The following is an 18,550-nucleotide window of genomic DNA, read 5'->3' as shown; positions in this document are numbered from 1 at the left end:
CACTTCAAACACTACAGAAAATGGATACAGGAGCTCAGAACTATTAATATACCACTTTAAAAACCAGACTAATCATAGGGAATAAGGTAAGTGTACATTTAAAAGCTCTGCTTTAGGAACATTATCAATAAACATTTTGTTATTTTGCTCTCTGATCATATTTGGACACATCTTTGCTTTGAGGTCAATTAATGGAGATGTCAGATTTCACTTTAATAAAATGTAAATAAACTGCGTGGTTCCAACAAGAGTATGTCTCTTATCAATTCGTCTAAGGAAAGATGATTTTGCAGATGCACTACAGACTGCTTATTTCATTCACTATTAGCATATGTGTCACTTACCAAGCTACTGATTTAATCAAGGAACACAAGATTTGGGTATGTGTCTGTACTTACAGTTCAGGCCAGTGTAGCTGAACATGCCAATCTGGTCAGTAATATGATTCCAAGTGCCTGGAGTTCCAAGTTTCTCCAGCCGAGATCTGAGTTCTGACCTCATTAGCAAAACTCGATCTGCCATGGTCTTCACATTACTTTTCCTAGAAACATAGAAAAGAAAACATTTGTAACAAAATAGTTGTTCTCCCTTCCCAACACAAGAGTCATTTACTAACTACTTCAAATAAAGTTCTTAGAACCATTGTATATTGTTATATATTAAAGTCAATTCTTACCACTCAACAAATAGATCAGAACTAGTAAGGGTGGTGGCAACAATACGAGCTCCCTGTGATGGTGGGTTTGACCATGTGGTGCGGGCAATTTTTTCCATCTGAGAAAGGGCCCGCTGAACACTGTCTGTGTCTTCCCCCACAATAGTCAGATTTCCTACTCTTTCATCTGGAAAGGGAAATAGAGACATATTGAGTGGCACTGTTCTTTGAGGAGGCACATACACTATCCCACTTAACTGTGCTTGGTCCCCATAGCCCCGGATCATTACACCCTATGCAGAAATGAAAGGAGGGATCTAATAAAAGTTAGTTTATTTAAATTTAGTGTCATAATATGGCATTTGCTGATAGTACTGGACCATTTTGTAAACTGGCTTCATTTGGTTCCATCACCTAGAGAGGCAGTACATCAAATATTTTAACCCTTTATTTGGCATTGTTGCTCAGAAGCAACATGTATCTTCTATGGCTCTTAATGGAGATCTGCATCTCCAAATGCCTGTTACTTTGCACTGTTGCTCTCGTTCAACATCAAATTACATAAAGCAGCCGTTTCACCATCTGCCAATTAAAGGGTTAATAAAATAAATGGATGAATGGGTTATCTGAAATTTGGCCACATATTATTGCTAAAACTTGGTAATACATTTAGGTAGCAAAACTTCAAAGGTACAGTATAGGGGGTAAAGTTCTGGCATAAAGAGTGGGACCTGATAATGATCATATCCAATGATCTTAAGGTGGCCAAACATGCAGTAAAGGTGAAAGCAAAAGCCAGAAGGAAATTTGGATGAACAATGAGAGGACCACTAGCAGGAAAAGAGAGATGGTAGTGCAACTGTATGTCTCTAGTGAAACTTCATTTGGAATACAATATATAACACTGGAGATGGCACTTTAAAAAAAAATATAAACATAAATAAAGTTGGTCCAGAAGGCAGCTACTAAAATGGTCAGTGATCTTGATCCTAATGCACAGCAGACTTAAAGATTCTCAGTACAGTATATATACTTTGGAAGAAAAGGAGAGGTGTGATACAATAGAGACATCTTATTGGCATAAATGAAACAGGTAGGCCTCCTACAATTGAAAGGAAGCACTGGAATAAGGGGCATAGGATGAAGGTGAAAAGACTAGACTATGAACTTCTATTGTAAGAAATTATCCAAACCTTTTTAAAACTCTGCTAAGCTAACTGATTTCACCACATTCTCCAGCAACAAATTCCAAAGTTTAATTACACAATGTGTGAAGAAATATTTCCTCTGGTTTGTTTTAAATCTACTGCGAATGGTGTTCATTAATTTATCTACCTCAATAGGAAAGAAGAGTTTTTTTAATACACTTCATACACTAATACACTTCATACACTTTTCCTGCAATGACTTTAACCCCATTGAAAATAATTATTCTGTTTGACCTTCAAACCAGGATGTCACAACTTCCTTGATGTCGTTACTTGAAAACTGCTGTCCACGGAGAGACTCCTTCAAAACTCGGAACATGAAATAATCCGAGGGAGCCAGGTCAGGACTATAGGATGAATGGTTCACCTGCTGAAACCCATATTCTCTGATGGTAGCCTGTGATTTGTCATGACATATGCAATGACACATTGTGAAGAAGAAGCTGCACGCCTGCTGTGAGTTTTCTTCCTCTTTTCTCCTTGATTGACTCACAAAACGATCATTGTGTTGACATAACTCGCCCTGGTTATAGTTGAAATCCAGAAGCAAAAATCCTTCAACATCCCAGAAGACAATTGCCATGACTCTGCCTGCAGAATTTTTCTGAACGGAACCTTTTTGGGGTGGAGGATGGCTTGTGTTTGCATTGCATTGACTCCATTTTGGACTTGGGTCTATCGCAAAGATCCCAAGTTTCATCTTCAGTCACCAAACGAAAAAAATTCACTTGGTCTTCACAGAGCATCTCCACATTCTCCTGACTGCACTGGAGCCTTATGGCCTTCTGACATGGTGTCAGCATTCTTGGAATCCACCTTGGACATGCCCAACTTTTCATGAATTATTTTCTAAACTGTACCTGCCAAGATGCCCATTTCTTCAGCTATTTGGGAAACCTTAATTTGTCTGACAAAATTAAATCCTTGACTTTCTTGCACAGTTCTGTGGAAGTTGTTTCCAGTGTGAGGGTCATCTTCAATGGACTATCTACCCCAGTTATTGGTGCTTGCACCAAAATTTTACTTTGTAGGATGATGGGGCACTCACCATAAACTGCATTCATGGATCTTATTTGGCTTTTTTCCTTCTTTTGTAAGAATTTTATCACCAAATGGTAGTCCAAATCTAGCAGATTCTTACTTGATTCATACAAGGATTCTCCTGATATTCTGTCTCTTGGAATGTTAAACTCACACTGAACCTCATGCTTACTTGAAACATGTCACAATATGTACAGACTTTTTTCAACATGCTTGCTACTTTCTTTCATATGCAGGTGGATAAATTATTGGAATGCCCCTCGTATTTGGTAGCTTCATCAAATGCCCCCTAGTCCTAATATTTTTGGAAAGAATAAACAAGTGATTCACATCTACCCTTTCCACTCCACTCAGTATTTTATAGACCTCTATCATATCACCCCGAGCCATCTCTTCTCCAAGCTGAAGAGCCCTAGCTGCTTTAGCCTTTCTTACTAGGGAAGTGCTCACATCCCTTTATCATTTTTGTCATCCTTCTTTGTACCTTTTCTAATTCCAGGAAAGTATGTCACAACATGTTTCTAATCAGCTGTATAATTAGCAAAGCAAGTCTAGAGTTTGTAATATATTTCAGAGGCGTGCACATTCTGAAACAATGTTTAGATCCAAAATCTAAGCCCACTACAGGAATGAGATTAAAATTCATTTTTCGGTTATCGAATTCCATATGGCTACTCACTGTATAATCCAAAGTTCTTTGAGAATGACTGAGCACAAAACAGCTCAAACTCCTTCGACACAAAATACCGTACTGCCCAGGCATCCTTATCCAGGTTCCCAGAAGCAAAGCCTTGGTAAGCCGAGTCAAAAAATGGAAACAGGTGCCTCACCTGGGTTGGAGAGTAAACAAACATATTTTATTTATTGACCAATACTCGCTATTCCACCTGACAATTAAAATAACCAGGAGTTACAATCATAAATTTGACAATTTAAAATGATAAAACATACAATCAATACTTTAAAAACAATAATAAAAAGAAAACATTCATTCCTCAGTACAATTAATATCTTTTACTGTCCCAGGAAAACCTATCCTTCTCCTAAATAACACAAATTCTCTTCATTTTCAACAGGAAAGAATTCCACAGCACTGGATCATAAGACATAAATGTTAGCCTCCAAAAATAACTACTATACCTCTGAGAGGGAATATGCAAATATGCTACATCTACTGTGATTACCTCAACCTGTTATTTCAATGCATACCACTCCAATAATTCTGCCAAATATACTACGGAGCTCCTCAATAAACTGACACTTGAAACATTCCAAGATCTTAAATACAGTTCAAGCCCTGACAGGAAGCCAACGTAAAGATCTTTATAAGGGAGTCATATGATCATATTTTTAAGCTCTAGAGCTTAACTCTGCATATACTGAAATAACTGAAGCCATCAAGTAAACCATAATACACCCTATTCCTCTGAAACAACATAAACTGACTACTGTAATGGACCAGGACTAAGACACACTAACAAATTTTGTGTGCACTAAAGCAGTTGCTTGCCTATAACAGGTGCTATCTGACACAGGCAGATATTCTCACATGTGGGCGATGTCATACACTGAGCCTGGCATGGACAGTGTTAAAGCGTACTGTCATTTTTAAAATTTTGAAAGTCTCGAGACCGTCCGTACCACATATGCACCGGTGCCTTCCTGCCTAACGTTGGCTCGTGGGACTGTCAGTTTGGTAAAAAAGCTAAGAAGCCAACTAGAAGAGGTAGGAGGGTTGTGAAAATATCTGCTTACTGTCCTCAGATAATACCTATTACAGGTAAGCAACTGCTTTATTCAAGAACAATCAGGCAGCATATTCTCACATGTGGGACTCCCTAGGTTTCAAGGTCATGCTTCTCAGCCTGGCATAAGTTTAAAAAAAAAAAAAAGGGATGGCGGAAAGTTGGCATCTAAATGGAGAACAAATTTTGTAGAACTTCTTGGCCAAACCAACTATCCTGTCTGAAATGATTGTCAAAACAGTAGTAGGATGTGAATATATGAATTGATGACCAAGTGGCTGCTTTAGAGATGTCCTCAATGGGAGTAGAATGTAGGGGAGCTAATGAAATCGCCATTGCTCAAACATTATGTGTAATGACAGCCATCCAGTGTCAGCCCAGCCCAAGCATAGCAAAAGGAGATATAGTCTGCGAGCCATATTGAGATGGCTCTCTTAGTGACAGGAGTTCCAAGTCTGTTTGCATCAAAGGGTAGTAACCATTGAGTGGAAGGTCTGTGAGGTTTAGTGCAGTCCAAATAATAAGCAAGAGCACGTTTAGAATGCAATGTGTGGAGTGTGGCCTTGCCAGAATGAGAATGTGATCTTGGAAAGACAACAAGGACTATGGATTGATTCAGATGAAATTGTGAGATGGCTTTCGGGAGTAACCTTGGTTGAGTGCGAAGAACCACTCTTGTGATAAAATGTTGTATAAGTGCTTGAAGCTCACTGACTTGACGTGCAGATGTGATGCAGACCAGAAAAACTACTTTCCAAGTCTGAAGCTTGAGAGATGTGGACAAAAGTGGTGCAAACGGAGGTCTCATCAAAGTGGAAATCACATTAAGATTCCAAGCAACTGGAGGAAGCCTGATTGGTGGCTTGCTATGCAGAAAGCCTTGCATGAATCTGGAGACTAAAGAATGAACTGATAATGATTTTTTATTCAGAAGTTTATGAAAAGTTGTAATAGCACTTAGATGAACCCTGACTGAAATAGTTTTGAGACCAGAGTTAGAAAGGTGTAGAAGATAGTCCAGAACTGATGGGAGATAACAAGTGATCGGGTCTAATGAATGGAGGCTACACCAGGCTGCGAAACAAGTCCACTTAAAATGATCGCAGCGGTGAGTGGAGGGTTTCCTCAAAGCCTCAATTATGGATGATACTGGTGCAGAAAGTGCGGGAGCATCTGCTCGCTGAGAGATAGATACCATGCTGTAAGTGCTAACAAATGTAGATTAGGATGGAGCAGAGATTCTTCATTCTGTCAGTAAAGCTGGAAAGATTTGTAGTGTGATGGGTTCCTGAACACTAAATTGCAAAAGGAGGGGGAATCATGGCTGACATGGCCACCGAGGTGCTATAAGTATCACTGTGGCATGTTCTTGGTGAAGTTTGAATAGAGTTTTCCTAAGCAGAGGAATTGGAAGGAAAGTGTGAAGGAAATTGCCATGTCAGTCGAGGAGAAAGGTATCTGATTCCAGATGATTGGGTGTATAGATTCTGAAATAGAAGAGTGGAAGCTTGTGATTGTGAGGGGAAGTAGGGCCTTCTGCTGGGAACTGAAAATTGACTCTCTTGGATAATGATTTGGAGTTGTTTTTTTTTACATTGGAGGGCATAATCCCATATCACTATTTGTAGAACCCAATGGTTGGTTATTATTGTAGAAGTAAGGCATCCTCCTATAGGGAGAATATGGGGAAAAGACAGATATGCTGGCTAGGTTCTCCAGTATGGAGTCAAAATGACTGCTGAGACTTCTGCTCTGGGGCTGAGATTTTTGTGTCCTTGTCTAAGACATCTTTGTGTGGACACTCTAGAAGATGTTGATGGTTGAACATATTTCCTTTTGCTGTAATAAGGAGGACAACTAGATGAGTATAATCTCTTAGATGGTTGAGATTTAGAGGATTTTGAGGAAGATAAGGTGACCATGGAATCCTCATGCCTCTTGATCTTCCGAGTGGCTTCCTCAATCTTATCACCAAATAAATCCTCTCCCAGATATGGAATATTTGCCAATTGTTCCTGCACATTAGCATCCAGGTCTGATACTCGAAGCCATGCTTGGCATCTTATAAGAATAGATATTGCTGAATTAACATCAAACGCATCAAATACTGATCACGCCATAAATTTCCTTGTCTCAAGCAGATTGTTGGTAATGTCCTGAAAAGAGTTCAAGTGATCTGTAGGAATGTACTGCTCAAACTGGGAAAGCTGTTATACCAGATATTTGAAGTAGGTTATATAAAAATTATAACTGAATATTCTACTGTACAGCATGGAACTTTGAAAAATCCTATGACCAAATTTATCCATTATTCTTCCCTCTCGGTCAGGTGGGTTATTGGCATAGGGTCTAGAACTATTGGACTTTTTCAATGCAGATTCCACCAGAAGAGATTGATGCTGGAGCTGAGGTTTATTGAAACCTGGGCAGACTTGTACACTACTTAGAGCTTCCTTGGTGCTACTGGAATGAGAAGTGGTGTTTCCAGTTTCTAAACAAAACATTGCCTACTTGAACAAATTATGAATAGCAGTTTTAAACAATCTCTTGGCCAGTGCTTATAATCAATAGCATCCATCATCAATTCAGCTCTGGGCTCTGCTTCAGATTCCATTTTAATAGAAAGAACATGGCCCAACTGCTGGATAAATCATGTAAAAGACAAGGACTCCGGCAATGACCTGCATGAAGGTGGTAGAGATGGGACAGACAGTATACCTTAGGACTCTTCAGCAGGAAGGTCTGAATACTCAGAGCAAGATTGTTGTGAAAGATCTGAGTCATATTCCGCAATACCCTGTCTCGGTTTAATGGACATTGGGGAGAATGTTGAGAAAGGCTCCTAGATTGGGAAGAGCATAGACTGTATCGATGAGTTGACGAGGTGATCTCAATGTTGGCTCAGCAAATACCTCCAATGAGAGAAGAGCTGCAAACTCTGGAAGCTACAGGCTGACTTGACACCAAGCCTCTATGAAGAGGAGTCCAAGAATGAACTCTCAATGGCTGATCATGTTGCTGTTCAGACTGGGCTGAAGTAGCTGATACCTGTATCGGATGCGACTTCAGCAGTTCTGAAAGTTCCTGTTGAAACAGAACTTTAATCTGATCCTGTAATGATGATGCTAGTACCGTTGCTGTGGTCAGTACAGCTGGCACAGGCTGCTGAGTGTTGAGGCATTGGTGACGTTGATGTCAAGACATGCCTCTGAGGAGATAACAGTTGTAATGAAGGTGATCTAGCTTTGGTGTGCCTTCATTTTGAATGTGTCGATGTAGTCAATGCTTAGGAGGATTCCGATGCATGTCTGGAGGGAGAAGTAGGTCTATGCTTCTTAGCTTTCTTTCGAATTTCTCCAAACGGAGGCAAAGGAGATGAAGTGGTAGGCGGAGGCACCAATGTTTTTGGTGTCTATGTTGATGGTGGATAGCAAGCAACAGCGGAGTCAACAGACATGGTCGATGTTCCCAGTGTCCCGAAAAGCTTCTTGTATTGGGCTTGTCTGGCTTTGAGAAATCTTTTATTCAATTTGGAGTAAAGGAAGCAAGAAATATCATGGTGCTCAGGGCCCAAGCACTGCACACACAAATTATGTGGGTCAGTGACTGAGATGGTCCAAATGCACCATTTAAAGCTACTTGGAGCCCTTGACATCAAGGGGAACACCGCCAACGCTAGATTGAAGGACTGAACGGTCCAGGGTGGTTGAGTAAAAGTTATTCCAAAAAAGGTTCAACACTTCTGTCCTGAAGACAAGCTGAAAGGAGCCCGAAAGCCCCAAATAAAAAATTAAAAGTAAAACGTTTTTAACCTGAATAACAAAGAACAAAGGAAAAAGTAAAATAATTAAGAAAAATATATACGAGACAGCAAAAAAAGAAAAATTTTCATACTTGGAGAGAATCCAAGAAAATCAACCTCTTAGCTCCGCGGAGAACTAAGAACTGACAGTCCCTGAGCCAATGTCAGGCGAGAAGGCATCAGCACATGCGCGGTATGGACGGTCTTGAAGCTTTCAAAAAATTTTAAAGTGACAGTACACTTTAGCACTGTTTGTACTGGGCTCCGTGCATGACGTCACCTATATGTGAGAATATGCTGCTTGGGATAATGATTACTGTTTGCTAAATGCCATGTGGCCAATTATATTCTTATGGGCTGCATGGCATTTAGCACGTACTAATCGTGTGTGTTAAATGCTATGCAGTCCCTAGGTCAGTGGTGTCAAAGTCCCTCCTCGACGGCTGCAATCCAATCAGGTTTTCAGGATTTCCCCAATGAATAGGCATGAGATCTATTAGCATACAATGAAAGCAGTACATGCAAATAGATCTCGTGCATATTCACTGGGGAAATCCTGAAAATCCGACTAGATTGCGGCCCTCGAGGAGGGACTCTGACACCCCTGCCTTAGGTATACAGTGGGTTGCATAGCATTTATCAGGGTTGTCCGTCAGTCCTCGAGGTCTGCAATCCAGTTGGGTTTTCAGAATTTCCCCAATTAATTTGCATGCACTGCTTCCATTGTATGCAAATAGATCTCATGCATATTAATTTGGAAAATCCTGAAAACCCAACCTGGCAAGAGATGAGGTTGAAAACCCTTGCACTAAATACTTTAGCGCACCTTAGTAAAAGAACCTCTAAGAATGTTATTTTCAAAATTAATTTGCATACAAAGATGTGTCAAATCTAAGATATTTGCACTGACAGTTTTAAATACAGTGTAGAAAAAAATAAGGGGTCCTGTTATTTTGAAACACAGTATATAATCAACAAGCAAAGCAAAAAGCTAAAGCAAAATATCCCCATTGTGTTCTATTTCTCTTTTATGCTGCTAATATAGAACGCCCAAAACTCTATAAAATGGATTTACTATGTTTAGCTTGTAAGTGTGGACTGTGCACACATATCTCAGAAAGTACTGTATTTTTCAGACCATAAGACGTAGTACCCACCTGTAGAGGAGGAAAAAAACCAAGAAAAAAAATTTGGTTCAGAATTTTCTTCTTGGTTTTTCCTCCTCTACACATAGGTGCCTACTTACCCTGTTTTATTGAAAGCCCCAAATGTTTGTTGAAAAACATGGATCTTTAATAACTTCAGAGATTCTTCCATATGAATTTCATTGGGGAGTTGAATCCATAGGAAGGGCATAAACAAAAAAAATGGCACCCTTACATGTACATTCCAGATCAGCTGAAGCTGGAGAGGGACAAATCAACCTATGTTGCAATCTGCAATGTCTGCAGATAGGACAGGGCTGTATGAGCAGCAAGGCCACAGTTAACAGAAATGAAAGATTGGTTTCTGACTACAGACTACAGAGCTGATTTTCAGTGGTGCTTCATGCATGCAGCGGCCTTGTAAAATCAATTAAAACCGCTCTATTTGACAAATTCCTTGCCTAATCAAATGACCTCTCCCAGGTATTCTTTCCCCATTTAACCCCAACGTATTATGTAACATCTTTCTCCTCTCACGTATTCTTTCCCCAGGTTCTCCAATTTATTATGTAACTTCTTTCTTCATGCATTTTATAATTCGCTATCTGTCCAGCCTTCTTTCTATGTAAACTGCCTAGAAGTCATTTTGACTATGGTATAGAAAAATAAAGTTATTATTATTATTATTATAGATCATGTGACTGTTTCCTTCCTGCCTTAATGTCAAGATGCTTCTGAAAAGAACTGACGGTAAAAAGCCTCTTGAGGTTCTACAGAATGAGGATACAAAACATGGCTTTATTCTCTGTCTTATCATGGTCTTTTAGTCTTTTTAGTATATGCAGGTGAAATTGTCCTAAAAATAGAAGACTGATCATTGCTAAAGGAGTTGGTTCAGGCTAGTAGTACCATGAATGGACCAAATATACCACGCCCCCCCCCCCTCCCCCGGTACCTTTTTTAAGTGGCAATGGTCCAGCACGGTCTGCTGGACGGCTGCCTTTCTCTGCAGAGGGACGCACAACCCAGGAGCACGACCTTTGCGCTTCCTGTCTGGTCCTGCGCCGCTCTATGTTTGGGGGCGCCTGGTATATTCAGTCCATAAGAAGCACCCCCTTTTCAGGGGTGGAAAAAGTACGTCTTATGGTCCGAAAAATATGGTAGGTTCCTTTGATCTTGAGTGGAACTTCTTGTTATTATTTTTAAAGATCCATGACATTCTTTATTTCCATTAATTATCGTACTTAAACATGGCATCTTCCATGAGCCCTAAGTTCATTTAGAACTTTGGTGAAATGATATTTATATCACAGAAGCACTCCACTTGCATGCTATGGGTCGGAACAGTTCTGCAACAGCACATACTTGTAAAATGTAAGTTGGCAGCTAACATGTGACAATCATGGTTTTGATTTATTTTTCTTATTTACCTTCATAACCTCTGCAATCTCCTTCCATTCATCTGGAGTGGGATCTGTTCCAGTTGGATTATGTGCACAGGCATGAAGGAGAACGATAGAGAAATCTGGTGCTTTCTGAAGTAAACAAAAGGACACTTCTCAGTTACTTTGAAAATATATGACCAATAGCATAGTAAGGGGGTGGAGCACCCAGGTGCCATTGGTTGCTCTGCAAACCCTTCAAGGAAGACAGCCTATCCGGTACTTTGTTTCACCTTCTTGGAAGGAGTGCCACCCAGCAAAGCTGTAGCCATCAGGGATCTCCGAGCCTTGCCAGCTGAAGACTCCAGGCATCTCTCCTCCACCCCCCATTAATTGGGGGGGGGAGTCTCTTAACTATACTCTCCCCAGTACCTCTTAAATCCTATATTTGCTGGCAGCGAGCAGGAACTCCTACTCACTACTACTCATGCCAGCCCTGAGCCCTCTTTCTACCACTAATCATTTCTATAGCACTACTAGACATATGCAGCACTGTACCCATTATGTGCAAGTACTTTCTGTGCAGTAATGGAGGGTTAAGTGAATTGCCCAGGGTCACAAGAAGCTGCAGTGGGAGCCGAACTCCGTTCCCCAAGGATCTCAGTCCACTGTATTAACCATTAAGCTACTCCCCTTCTTGTTCATGGAACCGGGAAGTTACATCAGAGGGAAGACTCAAGCTGGCGTGAGCAGCGAGTAAAGTCTCTGCTCACTGCCGGCAAAGATAAGAAGGATAAGAGGTACTGGGGGCAGTGCAGTTAAAAGACCCCTCACCCATTGCCAGGTGGGGGAGGGATGGCACCCTCCACCCTTATTATGCCACAGCACATGACAATGTTCTTTCCCAACACAAAACCAGCTGCAAAAATGCACATTACCTGTGTTAACAATGGAGGGGTTCTCAACCTAGTCATGGGGCACACCCTAGAATATATATGAGCTACACTTGCATACACTGCCTTCATTATATGCAAATCTAGCTCATGCATATTCATTGGGGGTATTCTCAAAACCTGATTGACTAGGTGCATCCTTTGAGAACCCCTGATCTAAAGCAGTGATTCTCAGCCAGTGTGTTGCCAAGAGGTGGCAGGCATATCACCAAAGCTTTGGCATAGGCAGCAAGCCTGTGTTTTACCTAACAACTACCTGTGCTTGCAAGCTGGGGAGAGCAGAGTTCCAGACAATCAAATAATTCAAATCCCCATTAACTGGTCCATACTACCCCCAATAATAACTACTGCCACCAGCCCCCACTATAAATGTTGCAGATCTGTTGTTCATGGTTTTTGGGTTTTCCATGGATTCTGGGTAGAATATTTACAGGGTTTTGTGTTAATGTACAGTACCTGAAGGTGGAGAAATTTTGTATTGCTGTTACTGAAGTGACACCAGAATTTAAAATATATATTTATTTTGTATGGCAAGCTGTAAGGGGAACATCTTATCTCTTTACTATAGAATGGGTAAAAGTTTATTGATGTTGACAGTTAGTATGAATTTGTCTACCATTCAATCACTTATTAACATTTATATATTGTCCCAGTCATCATACAACCTGTATTTGTTTAAGAAAAAATAAAGTTTGATCATTTTAGCAGATGATTAAAAAATAAATTCTGTTTTAGAATATTTTATATTTCCCCTGCATCATTTTTAATATTCAGCTGTGTCACATGCATGAACAGTGTCTGTCAGATGTGTTACAACAGAAGAAAGGATGAGAACCACTGCTCTAAAGTGACGTGAAAAAGTGTCTACCCCTCCTGTTTTCCCTTATTTCCCTATTTTCCCTTATTTATTACATAAAGTCACACTGATTGGTTTCTGATATTTAAACAAACAGTTAGGGAACCTGAATAAACACATAACAGTTTTTAAATTATTACTTTACTTAACTTATCCAAAATAATGTGAAAAAGTAACTGCCCGTACACTTAATAATTGGTTGTACCACCTTAAGCAGCAGTAATTACAAACACTTCCTATAATTTGATATGTCTGTCTTTTTTAACCCAGGACACATTAGTAGGTTTTGGGGAAGACGTGCTCGTCTCAAGTCCTGCCAGTGTCTCCATTAGATTGAAGTAAGGACTGACTAGACTTATCCAAAACTTTTAATTTTGTTTCTCCTCAGCCTTTTACATTTAGACATACTTTTATGTTTTGGATCATTGCCCTGCTGCATAACCTAATTAGGTAGAATTACCATATTTATGAAAACAAAAAATAAGAGAACATATGACCCCCACCCATATTCTATCCCCAGCACCACCCACACCCATTTCCTTGGTCTTCCCTGTACCCTTTTAGTGCTTCTCTCTCTCCTCCCAACCCCCCCCTCCCTCCCTCCCCACAGGTGCCCCTCTCTCTTCTTCCAACCTCCTCACCTGCTGTTTCTGTCTCTTCACTCCCATCCAGCACTACCTTATACCATGCTCTTTTTTTCAGCACATTCTCCTTTCCATGCTTCTTCAGCCCTCCCCTCAATGCTGTTTCTCCAACTCTCCTCCCTCTCTCCATGCTGTGTCTTCCTCCCTCCTGCCCTCCCTTGTGCCCTCCCTTCCACCCCTCTTTCGACACTGCTTCTCCTCACATCCAACTCCCCCACTTACCTCTTCCTCAGGCCCTGCCACTCTAACTGAATCTTCAGGCAGCCAGCAGCAGCAAAGAGATATGCTTGCTGCCATCAGCCTACCCCAGAAGCCGCTTCTCTGCAGCAACTTCCTGTTCCTGCATAGGCAGGATTTATACAGTGAATGTTTAAATTTTAAAAAATTATTATAGTAAAAGACACACTGAGGGGCATTTTCAATAGGACGTCTTAAGTCTGAGTTTGAACGTTTTGGGAAAGATCACCAGAAATCCAGCAGAGAAAATGTCCGTTCTCAAAACAGCAAGACGTCCATCTTTTTCTTTTGAAAATGACCTATGTAGACATTTTGGTCCATAGTATGTCTATCGTTATTGGCCATTCTCAAATATAAATACATCCACATGAAAAACGCACAAAAGAAGGTTTTTTCAGACCTCAAAGCAGCCAACTTTCTTAGGAAACTGTTCATAGACAGCTGAGCACAGCAGAGGGGCACTCTAGGAGGTACTGCACTCCCTCCCTTCCATCAGTCCTCTCCAGTTGAGGATTGATGGAAGGGTTCGGTAGGAGGGCTGCCTTGGCTGCCATAGTCCAGACCCTCGACTCCCCGTACCTTCTAATGAAGACTGGCAGAAGGGATGCTCACTCCCTCCTGCCAGCAGGCCCACTTCTTCAAAATGGCGGGCCTTCCCCATCCCGGTGTATCCTCATGGGAGGAGCCTTAGGTACCTGAGCCAAACAGGGCCTTAGGCCACTTCCAGTGCATTCCAGGATGTGCCAGGGAGGGGAAGGCCCACCATTTGAATATGCAGGCTTGCCAGCAGGAGGGAGTGGGGGGGTGTGATTGGACAATGGTAGTCGAGACAGAAGGGAGTGAGTAACCCTCCTGCCGGTTTTTATTAGAAGGTATTGGGAGTGTCAGGGGATATAGGGGTTGTGGAGGGGTCTAGACAGCAGCTGCCGAGGCAAAAGGGAGTGGGCATCCCCCTGCTGATCTTGAAAAAAATGTGCAGGGGTGTGGTAGTGGGGCAACACCGGGTGAGGGGGTTCAGCGTGATGGAGGGACAAGTTGGGGTTTTTTTGTTTGTTGTTTTTTAATGGTTGTCTGGGCCTTTACTGGCAGGGTGGACCATCATATCCTTTCTTTCCTTCAGTGTCTGAGCCAATCAGCATCCAGGAACCGATAGGAATGCAAGACTACGACAGCTCAAACCCTGCCAGTAAAGTTTGCACGGGAAACGTGTTTTCCTGCTGTGCATTATATGGAGTGCTCATTAGAATATTGATGAGCTCCCTGTAATGCATTGGTATAGGTTTCTCAGTGGCTGCTACCAATGATCGGTAGCAGCCTCCAAGAACCCTTTTGTGCATTGGTAGGAGAGTTTCCTTGCAAGTAAGACTGGTTAAAACCAGTCTTACTTGCAAAGAAACCTTTTGTGCATCAGGGCCTAAAGGTTAAGCTGTCAAATAAGGGAGCATGTGTAAGCCATATTTTACAAGCAGATGGTGGCTCTTATAAAACTGCATGGGTATATACACGTTTAGAAGTATGTACACCACCAGAAGCATGTGCTCTTTGAATGCAACCTGCACTGAAACATTTCTAGGTCACAGCTTGGATGGAGTTGCAATGTATACATGTACTTTATAATTTATTATATAGATTATATAGATTACAAACACACATTTATACCTGCCTCAGAAGAGTATTTGTGTGCTATAAGTGGAGGTGTAGCCTAGAGGTTGGTGCAGCAGCCTGAGAACCTATGTAATTGGGTTCAATTCCTGCTGCAGCTCCTTGTGACTCTGCGTAAGTCACTTAACCCTCCACTGCCCCAGGTACAAAATAAGTACCTGTATATATTTATTTACTGGGATATATAATATGTAAACCACTTTGATTGTAACTAAAGAAAGGTGGTATATCGATTCTTATTCCCTTTCCCTTTATAAAGATACATAGGCACATATACTGCCTTTATAAATGCATTTTCCTCAGTTTTATTTGTTATATCATTGCCCTCCCTAATAGTGTATTCTAATAATCTAAGAAGTGGGGTAACAGCTTAGTGGTTAGAGAAAGAGGTTCAAAGCCAGGGTTCAAACCCTGCTTCTCCCATTGACTCTCTTTGTAACCTTGGACAACTATTTCACCCTCCATTATCTCAGGCACAGCTTAGACTGTGGGTCCACTGGGACAGGAAAAAACCCCCAAATAAACAACTTATATACCTGAATCTAACTCACCTTGACCTTAGATTTTGAAAAAATGAGGTTTTGGATTTTAGATTTATTTCTAACTGTTCCCCTCTCTAATTGTACAGTACAGCACAGCAGCTTTATCCAACACAATCACTCTCCAAAAGAATTCTACTAGGGAGACCAAATGAAAATCAGTGCTTCAGAAAAAAGAACTACAACAGGGCCAGTGAGATGTACAGTTTATAAGAGATGGGTATCACAGACCAGTTTCCTCTAATGCACTGATTCCCAAACCTGTCCTTGGAGAGCCCTAGCCGGTCAGGTTTTTCAGAATACCCACAATGAATATTCATGACATTAATTTGTATACACTGCTTCTTTGGTGTACAAATGTATTTCCTCATAATCATTGTGGATATCCTGAAAACCTGATTAGCTGGGGGTCCCCCAGGACAGGTTGGGGAATCATTGCTCTAATGGTATAACTGCCCTAATGGTACAACTAGATGTGATCCCCAATTTCTGTCCCCCACCTGCAAATCCTGCAGAAACCCCTGCAGATCCAGACCTCTCTTAGCAGCATCCCAGTAGCGATAAGTGCGTATGTCTTTAAAGCCCGCATCAATGAACACTGCATTGTGGTTCTCTGGGGGGGAAAAACAGAATACAGAAAACAATTTCTCTCTCCAAAATGGCAATCCATATTTCATATGAACCAAGAGAGCTGTCACTTTTGTACAGGGATACATGATACCTCATCTGGATGATTTGGCTGGTAAAGAACTTTTCATCTTAAGAAGAAGCACAGTGATCAATGTGCAAAATCAAATTGGGTTCAAGAGTCACTAGAGTTCATCATCAATTATCCCAAACCCATTGGATCTCTTTTAGCTCAATTGGAATTCATAGGAACGCTGATAGATACAACTCAGGCAAAGTCCTTTCTCTCACCACACTTGTGTCTGTGGAGCTGGAGGTAGCATGGGGCACGTAAAGACTGTTGAATCATATGCTTCGATTATTCATGTAACTCCCTGGGCATCTGTCAGGATGAGATAGGCCCAGTGGACTTACATGCACAACAGACACAAGCCATGTGAAAGGCAATACTATAATGGAGGGCTCGCATTTACAACAACAACAACAAAAAAAGAGAGTTACAGGGGATTTGAACACATGTCCCTAGGTTTACAGTCTATTGCAAGTAAAAGGGCGGATTGGAATGAGATCAGCAGAAATATGAAGTGCACGATATTGCACAAGAGTGGGATTTCAGCCAGTGAGGTGTGCACAGTGTAGCTGTGAATTCAATCTCTAGTGATGTCCCTACAAGCAAGCAAAGGTGAGAGAGAACTCCAAGGAAGTACATTCAAGTTTCTATTATGTGATTAGTAGGGTGATTCAGAGGGGTATGTAGATGGCCGAAGTCCTATTTCAGGGACTGCACATTCACAGTGGTTTACAGGGACAAAGAAAGATTTTAAAACAGGGAGCAAGCAGGCAAAGGTGAGAGAGCGCTCCAAGGAAGTACCTTCAAGTTTCTATTATGTGAATAGTAGGGTGATTCAGAGGGGTATGCAGACAGCCGAAGTCCTGTTTCAGGGACTGCAAATTCACAGTGGTTTACAGGGACAAAGAAAGCGGGAACAAGCAGACAAAGGTGAGAGAGCACTCTAAGGCAGTACATTCAAGTTTCTATTTTGTGATTAGTAGGGTGATTCAGAGGGGTATGCAGATGGCTGAAGTCCTGTTTCAGGGCATGCAGATTCAGGCAGACTAACAAATAGCGGTTCACAGAGATATAGAAAGATTTTAAAATTGGGATCAAGCAATGGTGACTCATTACAAATACTATAGAGCAGGGTTGGGCACCTTGCGGCCTTTGAATTTTATGAGGCCTGCAAGTCCATGGGAAGTATATACAGAAAATGTTGTCAGTGGAACTGTTGAAAGATACAACAGCATAACAAGACGTGATTGACAGTATTAGCAACTGTTTGGAAAGATAAAAGTATATGGTGACAGACCATTCTAGTAATAATTTATGTTCATTCAGACATTACATTGAATTTCATCAGTAGTGAATAATATGGTGCATTTGTTAATATGTGTGTGGCCAACTGGTATTTATCCAGCCCTCTTTGTATTAAGGTTGCGCCCACTCCTGCAATAGAGTACAAAAGTGAAGGTGGGAGAAAGGAAACAAGTGATATAATATTGCATCAGGAACATGAGAATCAACCATTTAAACCAGCCCTGATGTCAAGCTAATTGCAAACTGTCCTACTTACCAGGCTTTAATTCCAGCTATAACACAGGCTATGTAGAATATACTAAAAGCCTATTGGGTATGGCAAAGTCTTACCCCAGGATGGAGAAGAGATGTAAATTGGAGTAGATGGGTTATTGGTCCCATTATACCAGCGTCTAAGAAATTCAGCTCCAATGCGCAGTGCTCCAGTACCACCCAAACACTGAACACCTCCTACCTAAAAACAGAGAAAGGGACAAGCTTGGAAATGCAGACTTCACATTTCTACTGGACTTAAACTTCTTCTGCTAATCCCTTCCACCACTTCCATTACTTATTTCTCATTTTTATGATTAATTAACATCAAGTGTATAGACTTTCAGATGACAATACAAAATACAAATGTCCAAAGGACTTAATAAACATGTCATGAAAAAGTACAGAATCTGTCTCTTGTATTCTT

The 18,550-nt window shown here is 41.1% G+C and overlaps 1 protein-coding gene across 1 annotated transcript in view; it reads right to left on the bottom strand.

Annotated features, from left to right (window-relative positions):
- The window catches only part of GOT1 (glutamic-oxaloacetic transaminase 1), a 38,817-nt gene that overhangs the window by 912 nt on the left and 19,355 nt on the right, over positions 1–18,550 (bottom strand). The window contains exons 3-8 of the mRNA XM_033943440.1: positions 18,202–18,325; positions 16,370–16,482; positions 11,027–11,131; positions 3,584–3,734; positions 677–842; positions 399–541 (exon numbers count right to left, since the gene is read on the bottom strand). Of these exons, the coding sequence (XP_033799331.1) occupies positions 399–541; positions 677–842; positions 3,584–3,734; positions 11,027–11,131; positions 16,370–16,482; positions 18,202–18,325 (802 nt within the window). The remainder of the gene's footprint in view (positions 1–398; positions 542–676; positions 843–3,583; positions 3,735–11,026; positions 11,132–16,369; positions 16,483–18,201; positions 18,326–18,550) is intronic.

Source organism: Geotrypetes seraphini, chromosome 4, assembly GCF_902459505.1.
Source record: "Geotrypetes seraphini chromosome 4, aGeoSer1.1, whole genome shotgun sequence".
In the NCBI taxonomy this organism is placed as follows: Eukaryota; Metazoa; Chordata; class Amphibia; order Gymnophiona; family Dermophiidae; genus Geotrypetes; species Geotrypetes seraphini.
The sequence above is the reverse complement of the archived record's forward strand: the minus strand, read 5'-3'. Positions and strand labels throughout refer to the sequence as shown.